The sequence below is a fragment of the Pan troglodytes genome, chromosome 1 (genome assembly GCF_028858775.2).
Source record: "Pan troglodytes isolate AG18354 chromosome 1, NHGRI_mPanTro3-v2.0_pri, whole genome shotgun sequence".
Classification (NCBI taxonomy): domain Eukaryota; kingdom Metazoa; phylum Chordata; class Mammalia; order Primates; family Hominidae; genus Pan; species Pan troglodytes.
Genome location: NC_072398.2, coordinates 184,242,585 through 184,269,937, shown reverse-complemented (window position 1 = coordinate 184,269,937; position 27,353 = coordinate 184,242,585). Strand labels below are relative to the sequence as shown.

At 40.9% G+C, this 27,353-nt stretch overlaps 1 protein-coding gene across 4 annotated transcripts in view; it reads right to left on the bottom strand.

Annotated features, from left to right (window-relative positions):
- Positions 1-27,025, bottom strand: part of EFCAB14 (EF-hand calcium binding domain 14) — a 43,942-nt gene extending 16,917 nt beyond the window's left edge. The window contains exons 1-4 of one of the 4 annotated variants that reach the window (XM_016962440.4): positions 25,753-27,025; positions 24,139-24,287; positions 15,789-15,934; positions 4,445-4,543 (exon numbers count right to left, since the gene is read on the bottom strand). In XM_016962440.4, the coding sequence (XP_016817929.2) occupies positions 4,445-4,543; positions 15,789-15,934; positions 24,139-24,287; positions 25,753-25,937 (579 nt within the window). In that variant the 5' untranslated portion in view covers positions 25,938-27,025. The remainder of the gene's footprint in view (positions 1-4,444; positions 4,544-15,788; positions 15,935-24,138; positions 24,288-25,752) is intronic. The other 3 variants (XM_016962430.4, XM_016962424.4, XM_016962436.4) reach the window with 3 other exon arrangements.
- Between the last annotated feature and the right edge of the window lie 328 nt (positions 27,026-27,353).

Sequence of the window (27,353 nt, the reverse complement as noted above, 5' to 3'; positions counted from 1 at the left end):
TGACTCTCTGTAATCACTCCCTCGCCGATCGTTCCCAGGCAACCACTGATCCACTTTCTGTCACAATAAATCAGTCTTCATTTTCTAGATTTTATATAAGTAGAACCAGTGAGCAAGTAGTGCTTTTTAAAGTGTGGCTGCTTCTACTCAGCAGAATTGGGATTCATCCATGTTGAGGCTACTTGGCAGGCTGCCGAGCAGCATTCCATTGTGTGGCTCTATCACAGTTTATCTCTCCCCCGCTCATGGACATTTAGGCTGTGTTCAATATTTGACTATTACAAATGAAGCTGCTATAAACATTCGTGTTCAGGTCTTCATGTGGACTTATAGTCATTCCCCTTTATCATATGCTTTCTAATCGCCATAATACCTAGCAGGTGAATGGCTGATCATATGGCAGGTCTATGCTTCACTTGTTAAAAAACTGCCCAACAATGTTCTAAAATGGTTATGTCATTTTACATTCCCACCAGCAGGGAATGAGAGTTCCTGTTACTCCATATCCTCACCAATCCTGTACCAATATTGGTACAGTCATTCTTTTCAACTTCAGCCATTCTAATGGAAGTGTATATTGTGATTTTAATTTACATTGCCCTAATGAAACACTGCCCTAATGAAAATCGGTGTTTCTGATTATTTCAAATATCTTCAAACTATGATTACATGTAGTGTATACTGAGATAATTAACAGGACTCTTTTCTCTCTATCAATCAAACAAGTAATTTTCTTAATTTAAATGATTTTTCCTAGAGGAAAACCAAATCTTCCCTAAAGAAAAAATATTAGTTTATAAATCTGGAACCCAGGGATAAGGTTCTCTCACAAACTGCCTCTGTCAATCCCTGCTGTGGGAAGGCAGATGGCCAAGCTAACACAGTAGACTGCCACTTGTTAGGAGCAAAGGACATTTCGAGCAAAAGTGGGAGGGAACCATATCTGGCTTTGGGAAACTCAATACTGCAGAGATGAAAAAAAAGTAGAATCCTGTCAGCAACCATTGAATAGGGATATGAGTAGTGGCTTACTTTGCTTTCATTAGCCCTAAAAAGCCCAAGTGGACAGGGAACTTGGAGATATAATTCAGAAGCCATGTTTTAAAAAAGGCCTGTCCTAAGGGAACAAATAAAAGGGTGTTACTATTCAGTGAGTTTTGGCCTTTTCAAGACATGCTGACAGTTTTACAGTGCCACATTAGTATTTTTAACCAAGGTCATTTTTATTACACTGATATCCAAGAATCCAAGAGAACACGAGATGACGTTAAAAAAAATTACATGAGATACAATAAAGTTAGGTATTTGGCATGACCTACCACTTCAAAACTGAGCCACTTGAAAGAAACACAGTGCCTGGCATGATAAACACACAGATTTGCAAAGAGACAACACACTGGGTAAAAGTATCTAAGCTGGTTTGCTATCTATGTAAGCTCTGTTGCTATCTATGTAAGCTCTGAATGCCTGTTGCAAAAGCTACAGGCATTCAAAGACACCTACTGTTTGTGAATCCAATCCTCACTGGCTGGATGTATGAACCCACTGGGATGCCAGAAGATAGTAAGCTCTTGTTTAAGGATTTTTTTTTTTCTTTTCTTTTTTCCCCTAAGGAAGCAGCTGACAGAGCCATGTGAACTCTGGAGCAAAACTCTGAAACTAGTATTCCCATCAACAGCAAAGTGCCTGGTACATACTGGAGGAAGTTCCACAAATGTTTATTGAATGAATAAATTCAAGAATAAACCAGTTTCCTTTTCTGGTACCAAAACAGAGATATAGACCAATGGAACAGAACAGAGCCCTCAGAAATAATACCACACATCTACAACCATCTGATCTTTGACAAACCTGACAAAAACAAAAAATGGGAAAGGATTCCCTATTTAATAAATGGTGCTGGGAAAACTGGCTAGCCATATGTAGAAAGCTGAAACTGGATCCCTTCCTTACACCTTATACAAAAATTAATTCAAGATGGATTAAATACTTAAATGTTAGACCTAAAACCATAAAAACCCTAGAAGAAAACCTAGGCAATACCATTCAGGACATAGGCATGGGCAAGGACTTCATGTCTAAAACACCAAAAGCAATGGCAACAAAAGCCGAAATTGACAAATGGGATCTAACTAAACTAAAGAGCTTCTGCACAGCAAAAGAAACTACCATCAGAGTGAACAGGCAACCTACAGAATGGAAGAAAATTTTTGCAATCTCCTCATCTGACAAAGGGCTAATATCCAGAATCTACAAAGAACTTAAACAAATTTACAAGAAAAAAACAAATAACCCCATCAAAAAGTGGGTGAAGGATACGAACAGACACTTCTCAAAAGAAGACATTTATGCAGCCAACAGACACATGAAAAAATGCTCATCATCACTGGCCATCAGATAAATGCAAATCAAAACCACAATGAGATACCATCTCACACCAGTTAGAATGGTGATCATTAAAAATCAGGAAACAACAGGTGCTGGAGAGGACGTGGAGAAATAGGAACACTTTTACACTGTTGGTGGGACTGTAAACTACTTCAACCATTGTGGAAGACAGTGTGGAGATTCCTCAAGGATCTAGAACTAGAAATACCATTTGACCCAGCCATCCCGTTACTGGGTATATACCCAAAGGATTATAAATCATGCTGCTATAAAGACACATGCACACTTATGTTTACTGCGGCACTATTCACAATAGCAAAGACTTGGAACCAACCCAAATGTCCATCAGTGATAGACTAGATTAAGAAAACATGGCAGATATACACCATGGAATACTATGCAGCCATAAAAAATGATGAGTTCATGTTCTTTGTAGGGACATGGATGAAGCTGGAAACCATCATTCTCAGCAAACTATTGCAAGGACAAAAAACCAAACACTGCATGTTCTCACTCATAGGTGGGAATTGAACAATAAGAACACTTGGACACAGGAAGGGGAACATCACACACCGGGGCCTGTTTTGGGGTGGGGGGAGGGATAGCATTAGGAGATATACCTAATGTAAATGATGAGTTAATGGGTGCAGCACACCAACATGGCACATATATACATATGTAACAAACCTGCACGTTGTGCACATGTACCCTAGAACTTAAAGTATAATAAAAAAAGAATAAACCAGTTTCCTTTTCTAATGCAAGACTGTGAGAGCTGCTTCTGTACTAATGGCTACAGAAGCCTATCATTTCCTGAATTGGCCCTAGGAACAATGGCAAGAATCTGGCCTCATCAGAGTTGTCCCTACCCCCTTTTTTTCCCCCCGAATTTGTAAGTAGATGGCCACATTGGACAAGTAGCAAATTATGGAGACTGAGCACACACAGATGGTGTGGCTATAAAATAGCAAATTTTGTCTTCGCTTATGGCTTAGAAATTTCTTGCTCCTTTGTGGAAAGAATTCATATGCTCATAGACCCTGGCACATAATCTGACCAAACTTATTACATATTTTTATAATTCAAAGATCCTAGATTTGATATCCACCGTTTGGGGAATCCCTTCTTCCATTTCCTGTGTCAGGGGATGATGTTCTTTATGTTCGAATTAGGCACCTCTTCTGCCTTCCTACCCCTATCCACTCTTCCCGTCCATCTCTAAGGATCCCTGAGTACTATTCATCTGGTTGGTGACAGCTCACTGTAGCCTCAACCTCCCAGGCTCAAGTGATCTTCCTACTTCAGCCTCCCATGTAGCTGGGACTACAGTTGTGTGCCACCATGCCCAGCTAACTTTAAAATTTTTTGTAAAGACGAGGTCTCCCTATGTTGCCCAGGCTGGTCTGTAATTCCTGGGTTCAAGTGATCCTCCTGGCTCAGCCTCCCAAAACGTTGGGATTACAGTCATGAGCTACCATGCCCAGCCTCCAAAGTGATTTTTACCAATTAATACTCCTAGCAGGAGCAGGAGTGTTTGAAAATTTCCTTCGTTCCACATATCCTTGCCAACACTTGTTTCCTGAATTTTTAATTTTTGCATTTCCCCAGGTCATCTTTTTTTTTTTTTTAAACTTTCTTAATTATGGAAAGTAACAGAGATTTAGGGTAACTATCATGTACAATTGGTCTGCTTTGCTGAAGATATTGTGAGTGGTGAACTGAAAAAGCAAGCTGAAAAGCGAACCCATATATGCTAACACAAGAGTGCCAGCAGAGCAATTCTGGGACTCAGAGAGCCAAATAAAAAGGTATGAACCCATATAAATCACAGCTGAGGTAACCTGTTGCAAATTAAAGGCCTAACTAACCAGACCAAAACAAAATTGTTCTGAATTCTTTAGGACACAATGATACACTCCATTACTGCCCTCTTGGAGCAGCTGATTTCAAATGCTAGGCTTTCAATGAAAACTTATAAGAAGCTAGAATTATGGCAAATAGTACCCACACATGGCACCTACTTTCTGAAGTCTCTGTACCCACACATGGCACCTACCTTCTGAAGTCCCTCTACAGTGGTAGGCAGGCTAATCAAGTCTGCAGCTGACTTAACATTGGCTTTGAGGTGGTTCACTGCAGAAGTCAACAGAGAAATCTGAACAAAAAAGAGTAACAAACAATGAAAACAAATGAGAATTTGTAGAGGACACGTTACCTTCACAAACTCTATGGTTGGTGATGTCAAGATAGTCTAGGATTTTATGTGTTTCTGCAACCCTGTCAGCTCACAGAAGTAAAGGAGACAGTACTTTGGATAGAGTTGGGATCTGGGAGGCAACAATAATACCCCTTCTTTCCCTGCCCAATTTGAACACTAGTGTCAAAGGGTGAAGGCAAGTGTTATTCTTTACCCTGTCTTGGCAGCACAAGATCCCAAAATCTTAAATTACTCAAAAGATGCTGTAATTATCACACACTCCTTCAACAATTGGACAGGAAGAAAGCTAATGATGAAGGATCACTTCAAAATTTCATTTTGGTAAAATGTAACACCTCAGTAATTTACCAAACTTTTGTTCCTGCCCAAGTGGGAACATATAAAGTAAAAGCCCATCTCACAAAATACAGTCTACAGGAACTGCACTCTGACAATTTGAACAGCACTTTCAACTACTTGGGGATTTGGTTTTGGTTTAAAAATGTGACTAATATTTCAAACTCAATAGCTCAACCAGAGCACTACTTTGTATCCTGAAGGGGCTCAATAAATACTCACTGACTCACTGACTGATGCAATGTATGTATTAAAATAGGAATTTAATCAAAATAAAATGGGGCTCCCGTTCTGCTATTTAGGCATAGAATTCTAAACATCTAGACTTCGCTCTTGAATGGGAACTGGGGGAACCTGTGTAATAGTCAGTTTCAGGCCGCAGAGACAATATTCTAAAAGCTTTGCAGTTTGGCTCGAAACACTTGAAAGATTCTTAGTTCTAAACCGCTTTCCTATTCTAAATTCTAGGATGAGAACACAGATCTACCAATAGCAATTATATTCAGAGTGGCCTCATAGAGTACCCACCAGTTTCTGGGCACTTGTTATGGGCCAAGCACAGTGGTAGGCACTGGGGGGTGTAAGACAAAACAGAACCTGATTCCCTACTCATTCCTTTAGCAAATGTTTGGCATCTCTGTGCCAGACACTGCTGCAGTCATTGTGGAGACAGCAGAGAGGCAAACAAGACCACGAAGCTCTCCTCTCATGGAGCATACATCCTAGTAAAAGGTGACAGAAAAACAAAGAAAAGAAATCAGATTGTAATAAGTACTATGCTAAGAATTTTTTCCTCTCTCTCTTTTTTTTTTTTGAGACAGTCTTGCTCTGTTGCCCAGGCTGGAGTACAGTGCAGTGATCTTGGCTCACCGCAGCCTCTGCCTCCTGGGTTCAAGTGATTCTCGTGCCTCAGCCTCCTGAGTAGCCGGGATTACAGATGCATGCCCCTACGCCTGGCAAATTTTTGCATTTTTAGTAGAGATAGGGGTTTCGCCATGTTGGCCAGGCTGGTCTTGAACTCCTGGCCTTAAGTGATCCACCTGCCTTGGTCTCCCAAAGTTCTGGGATTACAGGCATGAGCCACCATGTCCGGCTATGCAAAGAATTTAATTTAAACAAAGCTCCCTGAGTAAGTAGTAGTAGCTTGGTCTGAGACAGGGAGTCTGGTAAGGAGCCTGGGAACTCGGGAACTCAAGTTCTCTTTTCCCTCTTTTCTTTTAGAAGGCAAAAGTTCAGAGGCTTAAGATGAATTTTCAGCCACTCACTAATAAAACAAATACTACTGGACCCTATTATTCACCACTGGTGAACAACACAGATGTCAGGGATCCTGTGGTGTTTACATTTTAGTGCAAGCAGACAGACACTTTTATATAGAAAAATATCAGATAGTGGGAAGCACTAGAAAAAAATTTAAATAAAGTAACTTGACAGGAGTGACTGGGTAGCAACTTTTAGACTGATCGGTCTGAGGAGGCCTCTGTAAGGAGATAAAATTTAAACTGAGATCTAAATAGTAAGAAAGAATTAATCATATGAAGATTGGATGAAGCCTATTTCAGGGAAGAGGGAACTGCTAGACCAAAAGTCCCAGTACAGGAAAGAGCTTGGCATATTCAGAGAACAGAAGTTTAGGTGGCAGGATCTCATAATGTGTGTGTGTATGTGAGAGAGACAGAGAGACAAAGTAGGCGGTGAGGCCAGTTGTGCAGTAAAGTGCCAGAACAGACAGGACTCTGTAAACCAGAACAAGCACATGGGTTTTACTTGAGGTGTGATAGGCAGGGGTGTGTAAGCAGGATAATTACATGAATGGAGACACCTTGGAGGAAGACTACTATGGCTGTCAGTAGAAATGGAGAGACCAGTAAGAAGGCGATCTGTGTAGTCTCGGCAAGAGATAATGGTGATTTAGACTTGAGTGGTAGTAGAGGTAGTAGCAGAAGTAGAGATGATACGATTTGCTGGGACTGGGTGTTAACAGTGGGGAAGATAGAAAAATTAAGGGAAACTCTTAGGTCTCTCACCTCAAGGAGCTTTCAATATAACTGAGAGACAAGGCAAGAGTACATTAAAGAAATAATTAAGCATTAAACGTGATACTGAATAAAGTTCTGAGAAAAGGATATCAATGCAAGCTGAAAGAAACAGGCTTCGCTGAAGTAGGACTCAAATTGGACTCTGACAGAGAAGTTAGAATTTTATACATAAAAACCAAGCAGGCATTCTTTCTAGGTTAGAAAGGTGAGGGTGGCATCGGGGGATAGGGAACACAGTATGAATAGGCTCAGGAGTACTTTCTTTTCATAGCACTTCTCAAAGTGACAATGATTTGTTTAGGTGGTTATTTGATTGAGGTTTCTCTCTTCCACAAGACTATAAGCTCCACATGATCAAGGACCATGTCTGTTTTACTTTCCACAATACCCGTGATACAAAGACTGGCATTTGTTGAATGAATGGCTGAGAATTAACACTCTGTGTCTGGGATGGACATTGAGAAGGCTAGTCTAAGCAGAGTAGAAGACAGAGGCCGGGGGGTAGGAGATAAGGCTAGATAAGTAGTGAATTTATTCTTTTCATCAGTAACTGGGTATAATAATAATAACAACAACAACTATTTAACAACTATCTTACAAGGATGTGTGATGGTTTCAAAATATGTCTACAAATTCTTTGATAGTCTTCTTCCCTTCAAGAGGTGAAACCTACTTCCTCTTCCCTAGAGTGTGGCCTGACATAAGTAACTTGCTTCTACAGAACAGAATAAAGTGGAAGTGACAACTGGCAACTTTAGAAATTAGGTCACAAAAGGTCCTATGCCTTCTTCTTTGCTCTCCTTGGATTAGTCACTCTGGGGAAGGGAGCTGCCATGCTGTGAGGACACTCGAGTAGCCCCAGAATGACAAGTCCATGTTGGGAGGAACTGAGGCCTCCTACCAAAAGCCATGTGAGTGAGGAACCTCCAGCCCCAGTCAGACCTCCAGGTTATAAAGACCTGGATGACATCTTAATTGCAACCTTAGAGATCTTGGCCAGAACCAGTCTGCTAAGCTGCTCCCAAATTCCTGACATATAGAAACCGTAAGATTGACTGTTGTTTTAGGCCACTAAGTTTTGGGGTAATTTGTAACCAAGGAACAGATGATCAATACAGGCTATGAGAATTAAATGAGACATATAATCAAAGCTCTTAGCATAGTACCTGGTACAGATGAAATATCAAATAAGTGACAGTTCTTTAATAGTGAAATTAATAAGCACTAAAACATGCAATTCTCCATAAGGACTCCAGAATAACCAGACTGATCATCAACATTGTAACTCTGTTCATTTAAAAACAAGATGGGTGAGAAACCTCAGTCCACAGAGATACTCTCAGCAAACCATAAACTTCCTAAGAGAAGCAATTACATTAAGGAGGTTTTCACTCATGCCTTTAAAAAGATATGAATGATATCCAGGTTTGAAAAGGACATATAGAAACAGGCATTTTTATGCTCTGCTTATGGGAGTATAAATTAGAGAAGACTTGTAAGAAGTTTATCTAGGAATATCCATCAAAATTTGAAATGTTTATATTCTTTATTTTAGCAATTTCATGTCTAGAAATCTTACAAAATAGCTCATGTACATGATATATTTTTTAAAATAATTTTTCCTTATTTGTAACAGCAAAATACTAGAAACAATTTAAATGTGTATCACTAAGAATGTGCATATATTCAGTGGAAAAGCAAGCTGCAGAACATATATTGAATGACCTTATTTATTTACAAACACACACGCATGTTAACCCATAGGCTAATTCATACTAAAAACTATTATGATTTTGTAAATAGAGAACTAGGAGGATGCAGCCCACATTACTGACTGGACACCTATGGGAGCATGAGAGAGAGAGAGAGAGAGAGAGAGAGAGAGAGAGAGAGAGAGAGTGTGTGTGTGTGTGTGTGTGTGTGCATGTGAGATGGGAGCACAGAGATGGGAATTGAAGGAAAATTTTCATAGGATTTCTGTATGTGTTTTATAGTTTAAACCTTATATAAGAATCCACTCACAAATTACTTAAGAAATTTTTAAAAAGACAAAAGATAGAAAGAAATACACACACAGGAAAAAGACGCCACATAACTTTGCAAAGGGTTTGATGGGTTTTCTTGGCTGACCCTTTCTTCCATGCCCTCACGGGGCTTTCCGAGACCACTGTAACATGGCCAATCATAAAATGCTAGGAAGGGTTCCTGCCCCAGGTATGTTTTCCTTAGTGCCCCAAAGTATGTACACAGTTGGTTCAAGATCAGTTTGAAGGGCAAGACTATAGTTATTCCTAATACTCTATCAATTATGTGGTTACCTTTCAGCCACCTGAGGGGACAAACGCCTTCCTCCACTGACAACTGGCCAGATCCTAAAGGAAGAAGCTGTTCTTTGGGTAAAAACTCTTCTTCCAGGTACTGAAAGTTCCAACCTCCTGAGGCTATGGCAGAGTGCATGGCTAATCAGAAGTATCTCGGGAATGGTAGTGGTCTCACAAAAAGCCAGCGTGACTGGTTGGCAGCTGCCGTTTCACCCAAAGTTAAGAAGCAGCTGAAAGCCAATGCCAGCAGGATCGAGTGAGGTGCTGCTGCACTTTTCTCTGTGCTGCAAACACTCTATGCCTAGTGTATCAGCTGCCTCACTGCAAAAGCATGCTCTGGAGAGCTGACCATTAACTTTCCAGGTACCAAACATCACTTAGGTCTTCTTACTCATAAAACCTGGATCACCCACTGTTCCCTAGGACTTGGCTATTTAACCCATAAATTACAAAGCTGGATTCCGTCTTCTAGCATTTCTCTCTTCAGTAAAATAATGCCAACATCTGTGGAAAGCTATAGCAAAGCTTATATATGTAACTAAAATGGAGATGAGGCACCCTCCCATTACCTTCTCTGGAATTGCTCTGGCCTCTAACAGATGCATTCTAGAATGTCAGATCAGATTCAGGCATTAGAAAAGTCACACTTTGGAATTCAGAGTCTAAAAAGTTGAATTAAATAGAACCCATTAAGAAAAATCCATATTCCAGCCAAAAGATGAGTCATGACTTTTATGCATATTACATGACTTTTCATTAGAAAAATTAAAAATAGCTACAGTAGACCATTTGCTTAATACATCATTTTATACTATAAAGTTGGAAATGCTGCTTTTTTGCTTTGGGGTTGAAGTTAAGTGTCCTTTAAATAGTAAAGAAAAAGTTATTAAAACAGACAATCATCAATGATGAGTGATTATTAGTCCTAGCAGGGACTCAGCATCATATCCTTCCAGCTTTATCTACTGAGCACCTACTGAATCCTACAGGGGCTACCAAGATGTAACGCAGCATGGGAAGCTGGAAAGAAGAGAGGCTTCCAGGACTTGAATATTTTACTTTTAGTATTGCTACACAGCTGAGTGACTGTGGACAAGCTACTTAACTTCTTTGAACCTCAGTGTTCTTAACTGTAAAATGGAGAGAACATCTCCTACTTCATAGGACTGTAGAAGCCAAGAAAGGAGATCACATGTGCAGTGCACCTAATAATGGCTGGCACAAAGAAAGCATTTAATGAATGGCAGTTATCGTCAATACCATCATCGTTATCATCATCATTGCCATCGTTTTCTTTACCATCATGCTTAAGGCTTAGAGCACAGTGTACACCTTTCTAGTGCAATTAGAAGTATATGCAAATAAGCATCACATAAGGTATTTGGACTGAGTGCTAAAAGAGAGCTACACAGAGTACTATAGGAGAAGGGCACTCAAGGTCCTTCTTGATACGGCTCTTGCTGACTTACTTATCTCTGGCCTTTTTTACCAAACCATACTGTAGCTATAATGAGTGACTAAAATTCCCTGAACATACCATGTTTTCATTCATCTATACTTTTGCACATATAGTCAATTCTCATTATTAGTGGTAGTTATGTTCTAGAAAACTTGCAACAAACATTCAATTAGTGAATATTGAACAACTGTTCCTTGGGGAAACACAGGTTAGGTTCCTGTGAGTCCTCTGCTCATACTTTTTTTTTTTTTTGAGACAGAGTCTTGCTCTTGTCGCCCAGGCTGGAGTGCAATGGCACGATCTCAGCTCACTGCAACCTCTGCCTCTCGGGTTCAAGTGATTCTCCTGCTTTAGCCTCCCAGGTAGCTGGGATTACAGGTGCTCGCCACCAGGCCTGGCTAATTTTTGTATTTTTAGTAGAGACAGGGTTTCACCATGTTGGCCAGGCTGGTCTCGAACTCCTGACCTCGTGATCCACCCACCTCGGCCTCCCAAAGTGCTGGGATTATAGGCATAAGCCACTGTGCCCGGCCTGCTCAATTTTTTTAAACTGATCAATACAATACATAACCTTGTTGTATATGTATTTCTGTTTAAAGACACCTTATTTAATGCATATTGTTGACTCATTAGCATTGAACCCACAGCCAGCAGAACCATAACCCATGCCTGAAAGAAGCCTATCTAACACATGTATTTTTTCCATAGGGAACATCACAGTCTCCCTGTACTTTGGAACAATAGACAACACGTTAGCACTATGGCTGAGGGACATTTTTGAACATGGAAATCACCAAAAACAGCACAAAAATATAAAAAATATGGCATTAAATATATTGTGAAAAAGACACTGTTTACAGTATGAGAGCTGAACCAAGAAGGCAGCATGTCACCTTGTTCAAACTCAGCTGTAAATATGCATGCTGGGTGACTCAAATTCCTTGCTGCTCTGCATGTGTTGATGAATGACTGCAAAAGTGCCACAAGTATAGATTTTGAGATTACAAATAAATTTACCAAGTACAGAATTGATAAATTATGAGGATCAACTGCACTAATGTTCTACCTAAAATATTCTTCTCTCTTTCTGTAGAATTCAGCTGGCCAACTCCTATTTGCCCTTCAGGACTCAGTTCAAGATCTCTAGGAAATCTCACCTGGCTCCAATCTAGGTGAGATACATACTTAAAAATGCCCTCACAATACTCATTTGGACCTATTTCTTTTTGCTTATCAGGCTGCTTTACAACTGTTTACTTTTCTATTTCTTCCATCTGATTATAAGATCCTTGAGGGAACTGGGGGCAGTGGCTCACATGTGTAATCCCAGCACTTTGGGAGGCTAAGGTGGGAGGATCACTTGATCGCAGGAGTTTGCAACTAGCCGGGAAATAGTGAGACCCTGTCTCTATAAAAAAAAAAAAAAAAAAAAAGAGAGAGAAAGAGAAAGAAAAAAAATTAGCCAGACATGGTGGTGCGTGCCTGTAGTCCCAGCTACTCCAGAGACTGAGGTGGGAGGATCACTCGAGCCTGGGAGGTCGAGGCTGCACACTGAGCTGTGATTGCATCACTGCACCCCAGCCTGGGTGACACAGTGAGATTGTGTCTCAAAAAAAAAAAAAAAAAAAAGGTCAGAGAGCTTGTTTGCCCATTCTGTTCTGCCATGTGAGGACACAGCAAGAAAGTGCCATGTATGAAATAATGAGCCTCCACCAGACACCAAATCTGCTGGTGCCTTATCTTGGACTTCCCAGCCCCTGTTGTTTTTAAGTTACGTAGTCTACGATATTTTGTTATAGCAGCCCGAATGGATTTAGACAGAATCCAAAGCCTAGCTCCATAAAAGCAGCTAGGTAATTGTTGAATAATGTCTTCAAGGAAGGAGACTCCCTATAACAGTCAAGAGGGAATGAGTATAAAACCAGAGGTTTCATGAATAAAACAGAAAAGTAAATTAGATTTCAACTACTAATTTAAAGCTTTTTCAAGGGAAGATTTGATTTTAACTTTTTTTTTTTCAAACTAATGGCTTTTTTTTCAGATTATATTAACTTCAACTTACATTGTGATAAGAACAGTTCTCGTTAAGTGATATAATAACGCTTCTTGTTTGAGCCAGTTTGAATTGCTTCTAAAACAACTGCCACTGCATCTTAAGTGACAGTTATGTTTAGATATGGAAACATAGTTAAATATTACTTTAATTTTTCTACCTACTTTGGTTTAGGACAGATGCCTCTGACTTCAACAGACCATCAGAGATGTGTAACATTAATTTTAGAAAACCACTCAGACAGAGAGTGCTGAGCTCCCTTAGGAAACAACACAAGTCTCTGCTTTCCCATCACCAATGCTCTGGGCCTGCGCTCATGGTGAAGTCCTCTGTTATCAGGCTGGCTTCATAAGTCAGTCCCAGCATCTTTGAAGGCATATTGATGCTGAAATGGAAAGGGTTTCACTGCAATCTCTTCCAGTTTCATAGATGAAGCCCTAGGACAGAAGCAAACTTTCCTATTTATAGCAGGTTCTTGAATAATATTTTGTCCAATGTCATTTGGTTATAACGTTGATGGGAAAAAAATCTGACTCCTGGCTGGGGCCACTGTCTGTTTGCATGTTCTCCTCATGTTGGCATGGGTTTTCTCCAGGTACTCCCACATCACAAAACCGTGCATGTTAGGTTAGTTGGCATGTGTAAACAGTCCCAGTCTGAGTGTGAGTGTGTGTACGAGTAAGCCCTGCGATGGGGGTGGCGTCCTGTCCAGGGCTGTTTCCTGTTTTGTACCCTAAGCAGGATAGGCTCTGGCCACTCATGACCCGACCCTGCACTGAAATAAACGGATAAATATTTTACTTGCTTTTATTCATCTTTTGTAAATGTATGTATCGCTCACTTTTATTTCAATGTTGAATACTAGATGTGTTTTGGTCTTTATCTAGAAGTGTAGTGATTTTTTTTTGTGGCCAGAAATGTGCCCTAGGAATTTAACTTTTTTTTTCTTTTTTTTGAGACAGGGTCTTGCTCTGTTGCCCAGGCTAGAGTGCAGTGACACGATTACAGCTCACTGCAGCTTCAAACTCAAAGGCTCAAGCAATCCTCCTGCTGCAGACTCCTCAGTTACTGGGACTAAAGGTGTATGCCACCATGCCCGGCTAATTATTTTTATTTTTTTCTAGAGACAGGGTCTTGCTTTGTTGCCCAGGCTGATCTGGAACTCCTTGGATCAAGTGATTCTCCCACCTTGGCCTCCCAAAGTGTTGGGATTACAGGTGTGAGCCACCACACCTGACCTTAAGTCTTGTTTATATTAATTAGCCTATGATAAAACTGGTTTCATTATATGCCATTTACTTAAGTTTACAGTTTCCAAAAACCTATCAATGACATTGAGATTTACTGTATCTGCCTTCTCAGGTGCTTCTTGCATTAAAAATAATGGCAGGCTAAGAATAAAATGATTATTTTGTGTCTAGCTTCCTGGTTAAAGAGAACTCAGAAACCAACATATGTACCAAAGATTTGAAAATCTATGTGTTTTCTCCCACCATGTACCAATATCCCCTTTGACTCTTCCTATAATGTCAGTTTACAAGAACGAGATGAAAAATAGATAGCTGACTTTGCCTTTTCATGCCGAACGGTATCATCCTCCTCTCAGAATGGTAAACTACATGGCTGGCTACCTATATGGAATCCCCAGTTTGCCCCAGGAGAGATGCTGATTATCTTTCAGTGCTTCAATGTAGTCTACTTTCACCTGATGTAATTTGCTGTGTGAATTTAGGCAAGGCCAATTTCCCCATCCTTTTTGCAAAAAAGGGGTGAATACCTGCTTTTCTCTAATTACTTACAGTCCAAAGGTAAAGGACAGAGGGTAAATACTAGAAGGCTGTAACTCATGAATTATTTCATGAATAATTTTGAAAGATTAAATAGAACTGAATGGAAAGTGTCATAAGGCACCATACACATTAAGAGTGAGCTACTGTTTCAGAAACGTTTATGTCAGTTACAAATAGGTATGCATGCGTTTACTGGGTAATGATGTAAAACATTTTTTACTGCAGGTTCCAGGCAAAAGTTTGGAAGCCACTGCCCCACACTATTTATCATTGGTCTTAAGTGCTGAACTGCCCCACTCCTGGACCATTGCCGAAAGGTGTGGCTTCAGATATATTTGCAAGCACTTTCTTCTAGCACAGCACTCCTTGTCACTACTGGCTCATTCTGAACTTTGTGATTCTACTCTGAAGAAGACAATACCTTCTTAGCCCCAAGAAAAATAATATCTATTTTTAAGCACTTTGCATGTGTGTCATTCATCTGGTACTTGACTTTTCTTTTCTACACATATACATTTCCTAACTAAATGGAAAAAGTAGGGATGGGGCTATAGTTACCCTGTGACAAATATGGTATCCTTATACATACAAGATGCTTGATCAACATCCTTAGAATAAGCCTTTATTCTCTGGCAGAGTCCCACTTCTGGAATCAATGTCTACTCAACTCTGGTCAATTTAGGGACTGGAAAAGTTTATGTTGTATCTAGGCTTATTTGACTGACCAAGGTATTTAACCAACTCCATCACCCACTCCTAAGCTATTCTTAGAATGACTACTATTGATGATTTCCAGATTTTGTAAACTCAAATGAAATAAGCTCTCATTAGCTAATAAAAATGGGTTATCTACTTTTCTTGGGGGTTAGATGACACTCCTTTTTTATTTGACACCTACTCTACTATGTAGGAAAGGGTGATTCAAGAAACTTCCAACTTTCTCTCAACTGCTGTATTTAGTAGAATTATTTTCTTTTGCAGAAAGGATTAACATTTTAAATATTTGGTAAATGCGTAACTATTTTACCTGACTTTAACATGCTGGGATTACAGTATGCAAAACCCCATTTCAAAAAGTAAAACAAACTGAAATGAATTCCCTATACCTACAATTCTCTATATCCTATTCATACTAAACAACCAAATATTCATAGCTTACACAGCAAAAATCAAACTTTTACTACCTGCTTATTCATTTCTGTGATGTTTATCCAGACTTTGTTCAAACCCATCTCTCCAGATTCAATCTTCTCAAGTTGTTTTTGCTTGCTGAGTAGTTCTTCATTAAGTTTGGGGATTTCTTGGAATGAGCTTTTCTGATTAGATTCCACTAAAAAGACAAAATAAGAACAATCATAACTAGCATAAAGTGCCCTCATGGTCCTAAGATGAAAAAATCATCAAACAGTAGGAAAGATGATGGATTAATAAAAGTTAATTCTCACATTGTTCTTTTATTTATGTAAATATATATCTTTCACACTAAAGCTCCCATTTTAACTGGGGCTATTTCACTGCTGGCAATGCAACTTTTAAAAGTTAGCCAACTAAAAATCATAACAGAATGTGAGCAGAAAGAGTTGGCTTTGAATCTCAATTCTGTGACTTACTATGATCTTGAGCAAATTACTCAAATTCTTAGAGCTCAGTTTCCTCATCTGTAATACAGCGATAAAATATACTTTCACAGGACTGTTAATATTAAGTGAGAGAATGGCTACAAAGCACTTAAGATAGCTGGTCATAGATGATAAATGCTAAGTACTGACCAGCTCAATTAAGGAGCTTTTAGATTAGTCAATTAAGATTTATAAATCTACTCCATTAATGCCCAAGGTGAGATTATAAGTTATATTTCTAAATGCTTAAATCTTTTTCTACCTTAGTCAACTGCAAGGGGGAGGTTTTACCACCTTTCGAATGCTGTTACGAGGACTAAGATTTTTAATCTTTTTCATAAGTAGTAAACAGTATTTTCTTAAGTCTTAAATCACCCCAAAACTCAAAATGAAATAGAAGATAAAAGAATATGCTAGGTGAAGTATAGTGTGATATTTGGCCTTTCTTTTGGGAAACAATAGCTCCTGAATGGTTTAGGGATTTGCCAGCCTGAAGGCAGAGGCCTGAAACAATGCTTTCTCTTCTTTCTTTAAAGAGCATTTTCCCTTTTCATAGAAAATAAAATATTAATAATGGCTGGTCCTCCAGAATAAAACCTACATCCTTTTTTTTTTTTTAAAGCCACAGACCGCCTTAGTTATTATATGCTTCCTTAAAACTAAAAACTGGCATAAAAGACCCATATAAAATAACTTCCTAAAATGTAAGCTCCAAGACTATTTTGTTCATTTCTACATGGTCAGCTACATTTTGTTCATTTGTTCATGTGCTATTTTGTTCACTTCTATACTTAGAACACTCCTGACACATTAAAATGTTAATTAAAATTAAAATTTTAAGCACTCAATCAATATTTATCATCTGAATAAATATTTCGCCTTTGCTTAACTTCCAATTACATTTCTCATCACTTTACCTACCTCTTCAACCTACTTGTGGCCAAGCTGATCTTCCTGACACACTAACCTTTGAAGCCTCATGACCCTTGCACATGCTATGGTTTTTGCCTAGATGCCCTTGGCTTGTCTCTTCTTTATTTCTACCACTTTGGCCTAGTTCATTCCTTTTAAGATTCAGCACCAACAGCCAGGACACTCGGACCACTGCACCTCTTTTCACTCCAAATTCTACCATGCACTTAACACGTGGTACTGTAACTTTACTCATCGGTCTCCTCTACCAAATGGTGAGATGCTTGAGGACAAAGACTAGATCTAACTTGGGTATGCATTTCCAGCAGCCAGCACAGAGCCAGGTACTCAGAAGGGTTCAAATGCTTGTTCTGTGAAATAATTGCAGGGTATGAAATGGAGTTAATGTTATACTATTAAGTTAAACAAAAAAAACCCTCAACAAATAACCCAGGCTGGGTGCGGTGGCTCACACCTGTAATCCTAGCACTTTGGGAGGCCAAGGTGGGTGGATCACCTGAGGTGAGGAGTTTGAGACCAGCCTGGTCAACATGGCAAAACCCTGTCTCTACTAAAAATACAAAAATTAGCCAGGCGTGGTGGGGCATGCCTGTAATCCCAGTTACTCGGGAGGCTGAGGAAGGAGAATCACTTGAATCTGGGAGGTGGAGGTTGTGTTGAGCCCAGATCTTGCCACCGCACTCCAGCCTGTGCGGCCGGAGCAAGACTCCATCTCAAAAACAAACAAACAAACAAAACCAAATAAAAAACCCAAACACATTTAACAAGATCCCCCACAAAATGAGGAGTGATGGTGGTATCCTTATTTTAAGCAAGCTTACTACTGAAAATTCAGAATAATTAAAAGAAATGAGATATATTTATTCATTTTCCAAAAATGTTTGCCAAAGGGCTTCATTATAATGACAGACTTCCTACATGCTTTAACATTAAAAAAAAATTGATATATGGTAATTGTACATATTTACAGGGTACACAGCAATGTTTCCATACATGTAATGTATAGTGATCAGAGTAATTAGCATATCCATCATCTCAAACATTTATCATTTCTTTGTGTCGGGAATATTTGATATCCTCCTTATAGCTATTTGGAACTATCTAGTGTTAACTCTAGTCATGCTACAGTGGTACATAACACTAGAACTTTCTCCTCCTATCTAGCTGTAATTTTTCATCCTTTAACCAATCTCTCCCTATCCCTTCTTCCCCTATTCTTCTCAGTCTCTAGTATCCTCTGTTGTATTTTTTACTTCTATAGAATCAAATTTTTTTGAAATATATTTTTATTTTGTTTAGACATGAGATCTCTGTTACCTAGGCTGGAAGGCAGTGGCATGATCATAGCTCACTGCAGCTTCAAACTCCTGGGCTCAGGCGATCCTTCTGCCTCAGCCTCCTGAGTAGCTGGGACTACAAGCTTGTGCCACCACGCCCAGCTATTTTTAATTTTTTTAGAGATGGTGTCTTGCTATGCTTCCCTGGGCTGGTCTCGAACCCCTGGGCTCAAGTGATCCTTCTGCCTCAGCCTCCTTAGTTGTTGGGATTACAGGCGTGAGTTACCATACCCAGTGAGATAAACTTTTCTTATCTTCCACATATGAGTGAGAACATGCAGTGTTTAACTTTCCGTTCCCAGCTCATTTCACTTAACAATGTCCTTCAGTTCCATCCATATTGCCGAGAATGACAGGATTTCATTCTTTTTTATGGCTGAATAGTATTCTACTGTGTATATATACTACATTTTCTTCATCCATCTGCTGTTGGACACCTAGGTTGATTCTATATATTGGCTATTGTGAATAATGCTATAATAAACATGGGGGTGTGGATGTTTCTTCCACATACTGATTTCCTTTTGCCCAGTAGTTCCCAGCAGGTGCTTTTAATGTAGCACTTGATTTACACATGGTTTACAGGAATATATCTATCTCATACAGTAAAAACATTTTACCAGCCAGTCTAAATTCATTTCACTGAATTTCCTATACATTTTCAGTTAGGTTATAAAGAAAAACTCATCCAACAAACATCTGCCATACTCAGGTACCCCGAAGGGGCAAGGGGCGAAGTCTCTCTTTCCTGCAGTCTATACGCATGAACTAGGAGGTAGGAGTGGAAGAGGAAATAGACAAATACATAAATAACCTGGGTTACAATTATTAACTAAGAAACACATAAAGCTGACCAGCCCTGAAAATATTCTGGATCCTGAGGCCTCTATGAGCCAAGAGGGGATCACAATGATTATCTGGTTTGGAGCTTTTTAGGAGAGACAAGTCAAGTAGAGGTACTTTTATTACATAAATGGGAGGAAGTGTAGCAAACAAACAACTTCTGATCACTAATTCATGTTTTTCCAACAAAGGAAGCAAACAACTTAAAATTTTGTACGTTAATGCTCAAAAGAATTTACCTAGTTCTTTTGATTTCCTAATCTTTAAGATGAGGAAATGGAAAAATGTAAACATATACCACTCAAATAGTAAACATATTGCTGACAGCAATATTTTATATTTATACAATGTCTTTCCAGTTTGCAATAAAATTTTATGTATTAATTATTCAACAACTTGTTATTAAGCCCCCACCATGTGTCCATCCCTGCACTGGCACTAGTATATACAAAAGACCCTGAAGCTCTCAGTCTAGTGGGGAGCCAGGCACGGTCACAGAATTACTATACAGTGTGACCGATGTTATGACAGAGGAATGCCCAAAGTGCTTTGGTAGCACAAATACATCTTTATGTTTTATAGATGAGAAAGTGAAGGCCCAGAAAGAATAAGTGACTTGTCTAAGTTTTACAGCTAGTTTTGCAAAGCCAGAATTCAAAAAGTCAAACCTTCTGCTCCTAGGACCAGTACTTTTTCTAGTATACTTTAGAGGTCACAGACCATCTTTAAGTTCTGTGCTAAATGACCAAGTCACTACTTTGTCTGTATGGCCAGAAAAGGAGGTGCCTGATTTATTTATACTTTTCCAAATTTCTTTTCATTTACTCAAGTCTTTCATAGTGGAGTGACAGAAAAGGATGGTTGAGAATAGAATCTTCCTTAGAATAACTGTGGAGGTTTTTTGAAGTATCTGGTTTTGGAAAAAAGAATACTGAGCTAAGAGTTTCAGGGCCAGTCAGTACTTTTAGCTTAAGGATCAAGTTTCTCTTTGACGAGAAAAAAAAAAAAGAAAAAAAAAGGCCAAGCCTATCTGCTTTGCTTTCTATTTCAGGTATTTTAGCAATCCTTCCTTTCCTTGCAAGTGTCTTGGAAAATTTATAGAAATAAAATCAAGAAGTTCTGTATTTCTCAAAAAGGTATTAAAGCCAGACAAGCAGGCGGTCTTATCCAAGTTCGTGAATCCCACTGTCTTCTTGAAAAACAAGAAAAAAAAATTAACCTTAAAAAATATATTTAGGCAGGGCGTGGTGGCTCAGGCCTGTAATCCCAGCACTTTGGGAGGCCGAGAAGAGTGAATTACCTGAGGTCAGGAGTTCGCGACCAGCCTGGCCAACAAGGTGAAACCCTGTCTCTACTAAAAATACAAAAAATTAGCTGCATGTGGTGGCATGCGCCTGTAATTCCCAGCTACTCAGGAGGCTGTGGTAGGAGAATCACTTGAACCTGGGAGTTAGAGGTTGCAGTGAGCCGAGATCGTGCCATTGCACTCCAGCCTTGGTAACAAGAGCAAAACTCCATCTCAAAAACAACCAACCAACCAACCAAAAAAAAAAAAAAAATTTTTTTTTAAAGTAGAAGCATAATTCAAAGAAAGATTATTTAAACCTAACAAGATTGGTTCCATTTAGTCAAGATATTGGTTCTCACAAAATAACTCCTAAGTAGTCTACGATGGTTTAGCCTATGGACTGACTACACCCCATTCCCTACCCTCCCTCAGGAAGTCCTGCTTTGCAATGTCAGGAAGACATTGCAGGTGCTGGCATTTCTATGGTAGCGAATCAAAGCCAACAAAACAGCTGGACTGACAATTCCAAATCTGCTTCATTCAGCTGGCTGACAAATGTAGTTAGGGTCCCAGGGGAATGTGGCTCAATGGTAGAAAGCAGGGTCCGCAATCCAGGGTATAATTCTTGACATCTCCTGAAGACAATATAGTATTTCCAGGGATTGGTATTAACAAGTGTTCAATAAATATTTGTTGACTGATTGCCAGGTCTATTATATGTACAAGTACTACATTTTTAAAATGTAGTACTTTATTTGCATTCCCAAAGAAATTACCTGAAAAGCTCAGCTAAGCTATAAATTACATAAGTATCCTGTAAACACAGGTACAGAGCAGTCAGAAAAAGGAATCCCTGGATGGGTGAATTGAGCAATGTTTTGAAATATATAAATAAATAATTGCTATATGTGATCAAAACAAGCTACAGCACAAGCCTATAGCTTAACTACAAGCCTAACTAACTACAGGGCTGTAGTTAGGAGACCCAATTAACTACAGAGAGATGACGGCACACACAGGTGTCTTCAGTGGTTACTTATGGTTGAACACTGTTTCTGAGAACCTAATTTCCAAGTTATGCTTACTACTTACAAAGAAAAAATTGGCCTCAGAGACACTGTACAATACTGTAAGGACAACTATAAAGGAGGAAAAATAAATATGGGGTATATATCTCATTGTTTCTTATACCATACTCTAAAAATTGGTAATCCAGGTTAGGATTCTGGCAGAGAATTGTGGCATACTGAATCCCCAGCCCCAGAATCAGAAACTCAGAAGAAAACCAAAGTCAGTATTTTTTTTTTAAGCAACATCACTAGAAACATCATTAACACACTAAAAATTAGCTGTTCTTAGGCTGGGTTCAAAACTTGAGTAACTGTAGGCAGCCAAGAGAAGTTGGGATATTGCAATCTTCTAGGCTTCGGATGGGAAAGTGAGGATACTGTAATCTAGGCTTAAGATGGAAAGTAAGAACTTTAATTCCAGTTCTGGAGCCAGATTTCTTTATGACCTTGAGAAAGCCTTGTGGTCAGTTTCCTGGTGTGCTCATGCTATTAAGGTTAGGGTATTTGTGATTAAGTTGAAACTGGTTCCTTTGCTTAGAAGATTAACCCTTGAAACCTAGAGCCAAAAGTTTCAGTGTTGCTAAAAAAAAAAAAAAAAAAAAAATTCTGTTAAATTCGGTCAAAGCTATTATGCAAACATACCTTTTGGAAAAAGTAATTTGGGCCGAGCACAATGGCTCAAAGTTGTAATTCCAGCACTTCGGGAGGCTGAGGCAGGCAGATCACTTGAGCCCAGGAGTTCGAGACCAGTCTGGGCAACATAGCAAAACTCTGTCTTTTACAAACATACAAAAATTAGCAGAGGGTGGCGCGTGCCTGTAGTTTCAGCTATTGGGATTGGGGGTGTGGGGTGCTGACACGGGAGGACTGCTTGAGCCCATGAAGTCAAGGCTGCAACGAGCCAGATGCCACTGCACTCCAGCTTGAGTGACAGAGCAAGACCTTATCTCAAAAAAAAAAAAAAAAAAAAAAGAAAAAGAAATGAAAAAGTAATTTGGATGTGTAAAATATAACTTTACAATTTAGAATATACAAAACTCTGTGACTTCAAAACCTCCTTAAACTTTAAAACTCACTCATGAGATAAACACTTCTGACAGTTACACAGTGTTCAAAGTAGGTATGGTTGTTGTAAGCCCTTCACGAGTATGTAACTTAGTTCAAGTTTCCTAAAACTTTAAAATGATAACACTCATTAATGGTATTTAAATGTTTTTTTCTTGAAACAGATCATGTTACTAGTATAAGCACAGCTAAAGAGAGAAATCTATCAGTCCTTGCTCTAAGCTTGAAAACTGGTAAGTATGCAGAAAACCAGTTCTTCCTGTTTCTTCTACTAAACTTCTTTTAGATTACTGATCAAGTTGATATCAAAGAGATCTGTAGGCACTTGAAGAAATGTGCATAGGCTTACAAGGCCACCAGGAACAGTGGTGCAGACAGTAGTGTTATAAATGTGAATTTGGGCAGCAAGGGGCAAGAGGACGCTCAGCTCTGTCATATTTAATCACTGAACAAATTACTTAATCCTTCTAAGAGCACAAAATAATAAAAATAATACCCATCTCACCGGATTATTTTGTAAAGAAAATGATTTGAGACTTGGCACAGAGTAGGCCTTCCACAAATGTTAGCTACTCTTATTATTGCCCATTCCTATGCTCCTATTCAGTCCTTCTAAAGAGGCAATTGTTTGACAGATGCTCCCACATTCTTTCTCAAATGGCCCTGTGAGGTGGAAGGAATAGCCCAGTGTTGTCATTGCCACTTTATGCTCGGGGAGATGCAAGCCATAAGTAGAGGTTACACCAAGTTCTAGACTCCTACCCCTAGGGTAGGAGTCTCTTGCCTTTTGCACGCTAAGCATTGACTGCAATGCCATTATTTCAGATGCTACTTGTCCCGCTGGTGCATAAGCACTGCCTTTTATTTGTGAGTTTAAAAACAAATAAGTGTTACAACATTCAAGCAGAGAGCTCAAAAAGAGTATAAAAATACTGAGAGGAACGTATAATTGCTCCACTAGAATGGGCAAAACTCTTCGTTCAGCAGGGTTGACTTTGTCCCAGAACCTGGAAAGGAGTCCAGGATTACACCCTGAAAAGAGTGACCACTGCCGGGTGTGGTGGCTCACGCCTGTAATCCTAGCACTTTGGGAGGCTGAGGTAGGTGGACCACCTGAGGTCAGGAGTTTGAGACCAGCCTGGCCAACATGGTGAAACCCCGTCTCTACTAAAAAGACAAAAAAATTAGCTGGGCGTGGTGGCACACACCTGTAATCCCAGTTACTCAGAAGGCTGACCATGAGAATCACTTGAACCTGGGTGGCGGATGTTGCAGTGAGCCGAGATTGCGCCACTGTACTCCAGCCTAGGCGACAGAGCAAGACCCTGTCTCAAAAAAAAAAAAAAAAAAAAAAAAAAAGAGAGTAACCACTTACTTACTTGTTCGAAATTTTTCCTTGAGGGCATCCAGATCCTCCTTGAGAGCAACCTGCATCCACACCAAGCCAACACAGGCCACAACACAGGCAGCAAGGATGACAAAACCACAGAGCGGATAACAGATCTTGCAGCATCGTAAATAGTCTCCCCTGCTCAAGAGGACAAATTCAAAATTCAAGAGTACAAAAGTGATTATGGGTATAGCTTTATTAGAAATAGTACACGTTTTGCCACGCAATTATCTCCTTTAAATGAATAACCAGTGAATTAACCAGGGGAGGTAGGGTAAAGCACTTAAATAAATAAATAATATGACCTATTAAGGGTTCATCTACTGGATACAAAGGTTTCAAATATCACATAAAACAGAAGGAGTTCCTGCAGGTAAAAGGAAGAACCTAAAGGCACTGCAGCTGTCATTATCAGGAGGGAGGTCTTTGAATACAAGCTCAGGTCACAAAAGTGTAAAGACCAATGTTTCTCTGCAATTCCATCTCTGCACTGTAATTTGCCTATTGATTTCTCTCTCAAATACATACTCACTCACTCCGGGGAACCTTGTTCCAGTTTACTGAAACTTTATAAACTTTTGAGCAAGTTTTACTGCAAAAGAAATGAAAGAAACAGGATCTGTAGTTTTAAGTGGACACCTGGTGTATCCTAGCTTATTGGCTCAGAAGTAAGGAAACATAGAAGGGGCTGGATTTCACACAAAACATCAACCAACCTTCAAGGTCTAAACTAACTTAGTAGGGTTACTACTCCAGGTACCTTCTGATGAAGGTAACACTTCAACTGATCTTCATAACCAAACCCAGGATTGCCCTTAACAGCCTAAGCTGACAAAGCTCATTAGAAATCAAACTCTTCCTTTAACAAAACAAGACATTTTAAACCAACCAACCACTCAATGTCAGCACCCCGACCTTCCGCCTAGCCATTGTTTCTACATCCTCAGCAGAATCCTCTTTTCTTTTAGTGTGCTCTGAGAGAGTCAAAGGACTCTTTTAAAGTTCCCTTTAGTCCTTTCCCATCCTGAGCCCCAATCCCAATGTCCTCAAATCTTACTACTTGATTTGCCTAGTGGTCTCTCCACCTATGAATGGCTAGGGAAAATGATGCCTCTTCTTTTGCCCCCCCACCCCACCTACTCTCAAGGCTCATACTTCCTACAGTATCTCTCTCACCATATTTCCCCACCACCAATATTCAGACTCATCAAGAGTGCAAAAACGAAATAATTTGCAGTCTTAAAGTCTCTGCTTCTCCTTTGTTCTACACTGTTTTAAAAAGTCTAGTCCCCAAAGCTTCTCTGCTCCTCTGTCTCCATTCTTTGCTTCTTTAGGACTCCCTGGGCTCTTGGCACATTCTCCAAGTCCACATTTCCACCTCAGATTTGGAGCTTTTCTTTCTACACCTAAAGACAGATCTCTAACTTATTCTTCATTCAGGATCTGAACTTACCTTCTCCCTAAAACCGTTTTTCCCTCTTTGACTTCCAAGGCCTACACCCTTTTTTCTTCCTAAGGACTTCCTTTCTCCTTCCTGTCAATGTGGCCCCTTGGTAGTGCAAGGAGATGCCTTCTTCCCATTCCACCTTTCACCACTACTCACTTGGCAAAGCGAGAGCGATTTCCAACCACACCGAATTCCTCTTCCTCTTCGGAGCTGGACTCAGAGTCTGAGTCGGGAGGCTCAGTGCGAAGCAGGCGGTGACTGCTTGGGCCTTTCTTGGGCTTCTTTCTCCGGCTGTCCCCAGCCAAACCAATCAATGCATTGAGCTCTTTGCGCTTTTTCATCTTTTTGTGTGGGGTGAGTGGAGCCCCGACTCCTGAGCTGCCAGGTTCGTACCCGACGCCCAATTCTCTTCCTGCCTTGGAGCTGCCTTCCAGGGTTGGGAATCCTGGGCCAGAGCCCCCTGGTCACTCCCACCTAGGGGTGGGACTGACCAGATCCGCCAGGGACTGGAGATTGGAGCCCAGAGGAAACTGGAACTCAGATGGGTGGGGGAAATCACATAGAAATGGCTAAGGAGCTGGTGACCCCAAAGGATAAGGCCTTGGGTGCAGAGTGTTAGTAGAGGGTGGAGAGGGACCTTTATCTCCCAAAGGGCGAAAAAAAAGCCAGGTCAAAAATGAAGGATTCTCAGCCCGGATAAGTAGGCAATACTTCTAAGGGTGCTCCAGGAGGTGAGGAAGGGCACGCTTAAAATACGTGTTTTGGACCTCCGGAGCAGGATTTCCAATGGAGAGGGAAGAGAAACTCGTTCTTGAATGGGAAGAGAGTGGGGAGGTGCAGAGTAAGAAAGTGGGAACGCGTCAGTCCCTTCCTTGCAGGAGAGGTGGCGGCAGGAGGGGGCTCCCAGCAGCTACAATCCAAACACTGCTTGGCCGCAGAGAAAATGCCCGGGCCAGGAAGCCGGCTGGGGTGTGTGATGATCACCGTTCTCCGGCCTCCGTCCTGAACGTGAAGGGGGCCCGAGGCCGAGGAAGATCCGGAGCCCGGCTCGAAGGGTCGGCCTGAGAGAAGCCAGTCCCGCGCCTGCTAGACCCCCGCCCCGCTGTCTGGGCCTTGGGGACACGGTGCCGCGGGCGACGGCGGCTCCGCCGACCGAAAGCGCTCCCGCCCGGAGTTTGAGGTCTCCGGCACGGGCAACTCTCGGCCACTCACACGCGCAGGCCCCACTCCAGCCGCGACTCCGGCCCCTGCTCCGGCTTCGGCCGCGGCTGCTCCCGACACGTTGTTGTTGGCGTTGGTGGTGGCGGCGGCGGCGGCGGCGGCCGCGAGCTCCAGCCCCGGGCCATCGCTCCAGCCCCAGATCACTTCCCCTTTGGCAGCGGCCGCCTGCGCCGCCTGCCAGTAAGCCGCACTCCCATTGGTCGCCCGCTGGGGTGACGTCACGCCGGGGCGAAAGTCGTGGCGGAGAGGTCGGGCGTTAAAGGGGCCCTGCCCCGGCTGGGGCTGGGTCCCACCTGCCGATTAGGGTGGCCCCGCCCCCAGGAGGGCTTCCGGGACCTGCTGCGAACCTGAGCCGGGTGGAGTCCTGCATCCTGCGGAGCGCGGGCGGGGCAGGCTAAGCGCCCGGCTGCTCGACCTACTTCGAAAGTTCATCAGCCGCCCAGGCCCCCTGGACTAACCAAGTCTGAAGGCTCCGCCTCTCTGACTCTCACACAGGCTGTTAAAAGTTTAGGCGCGTTTCAGATTAATTAACACAT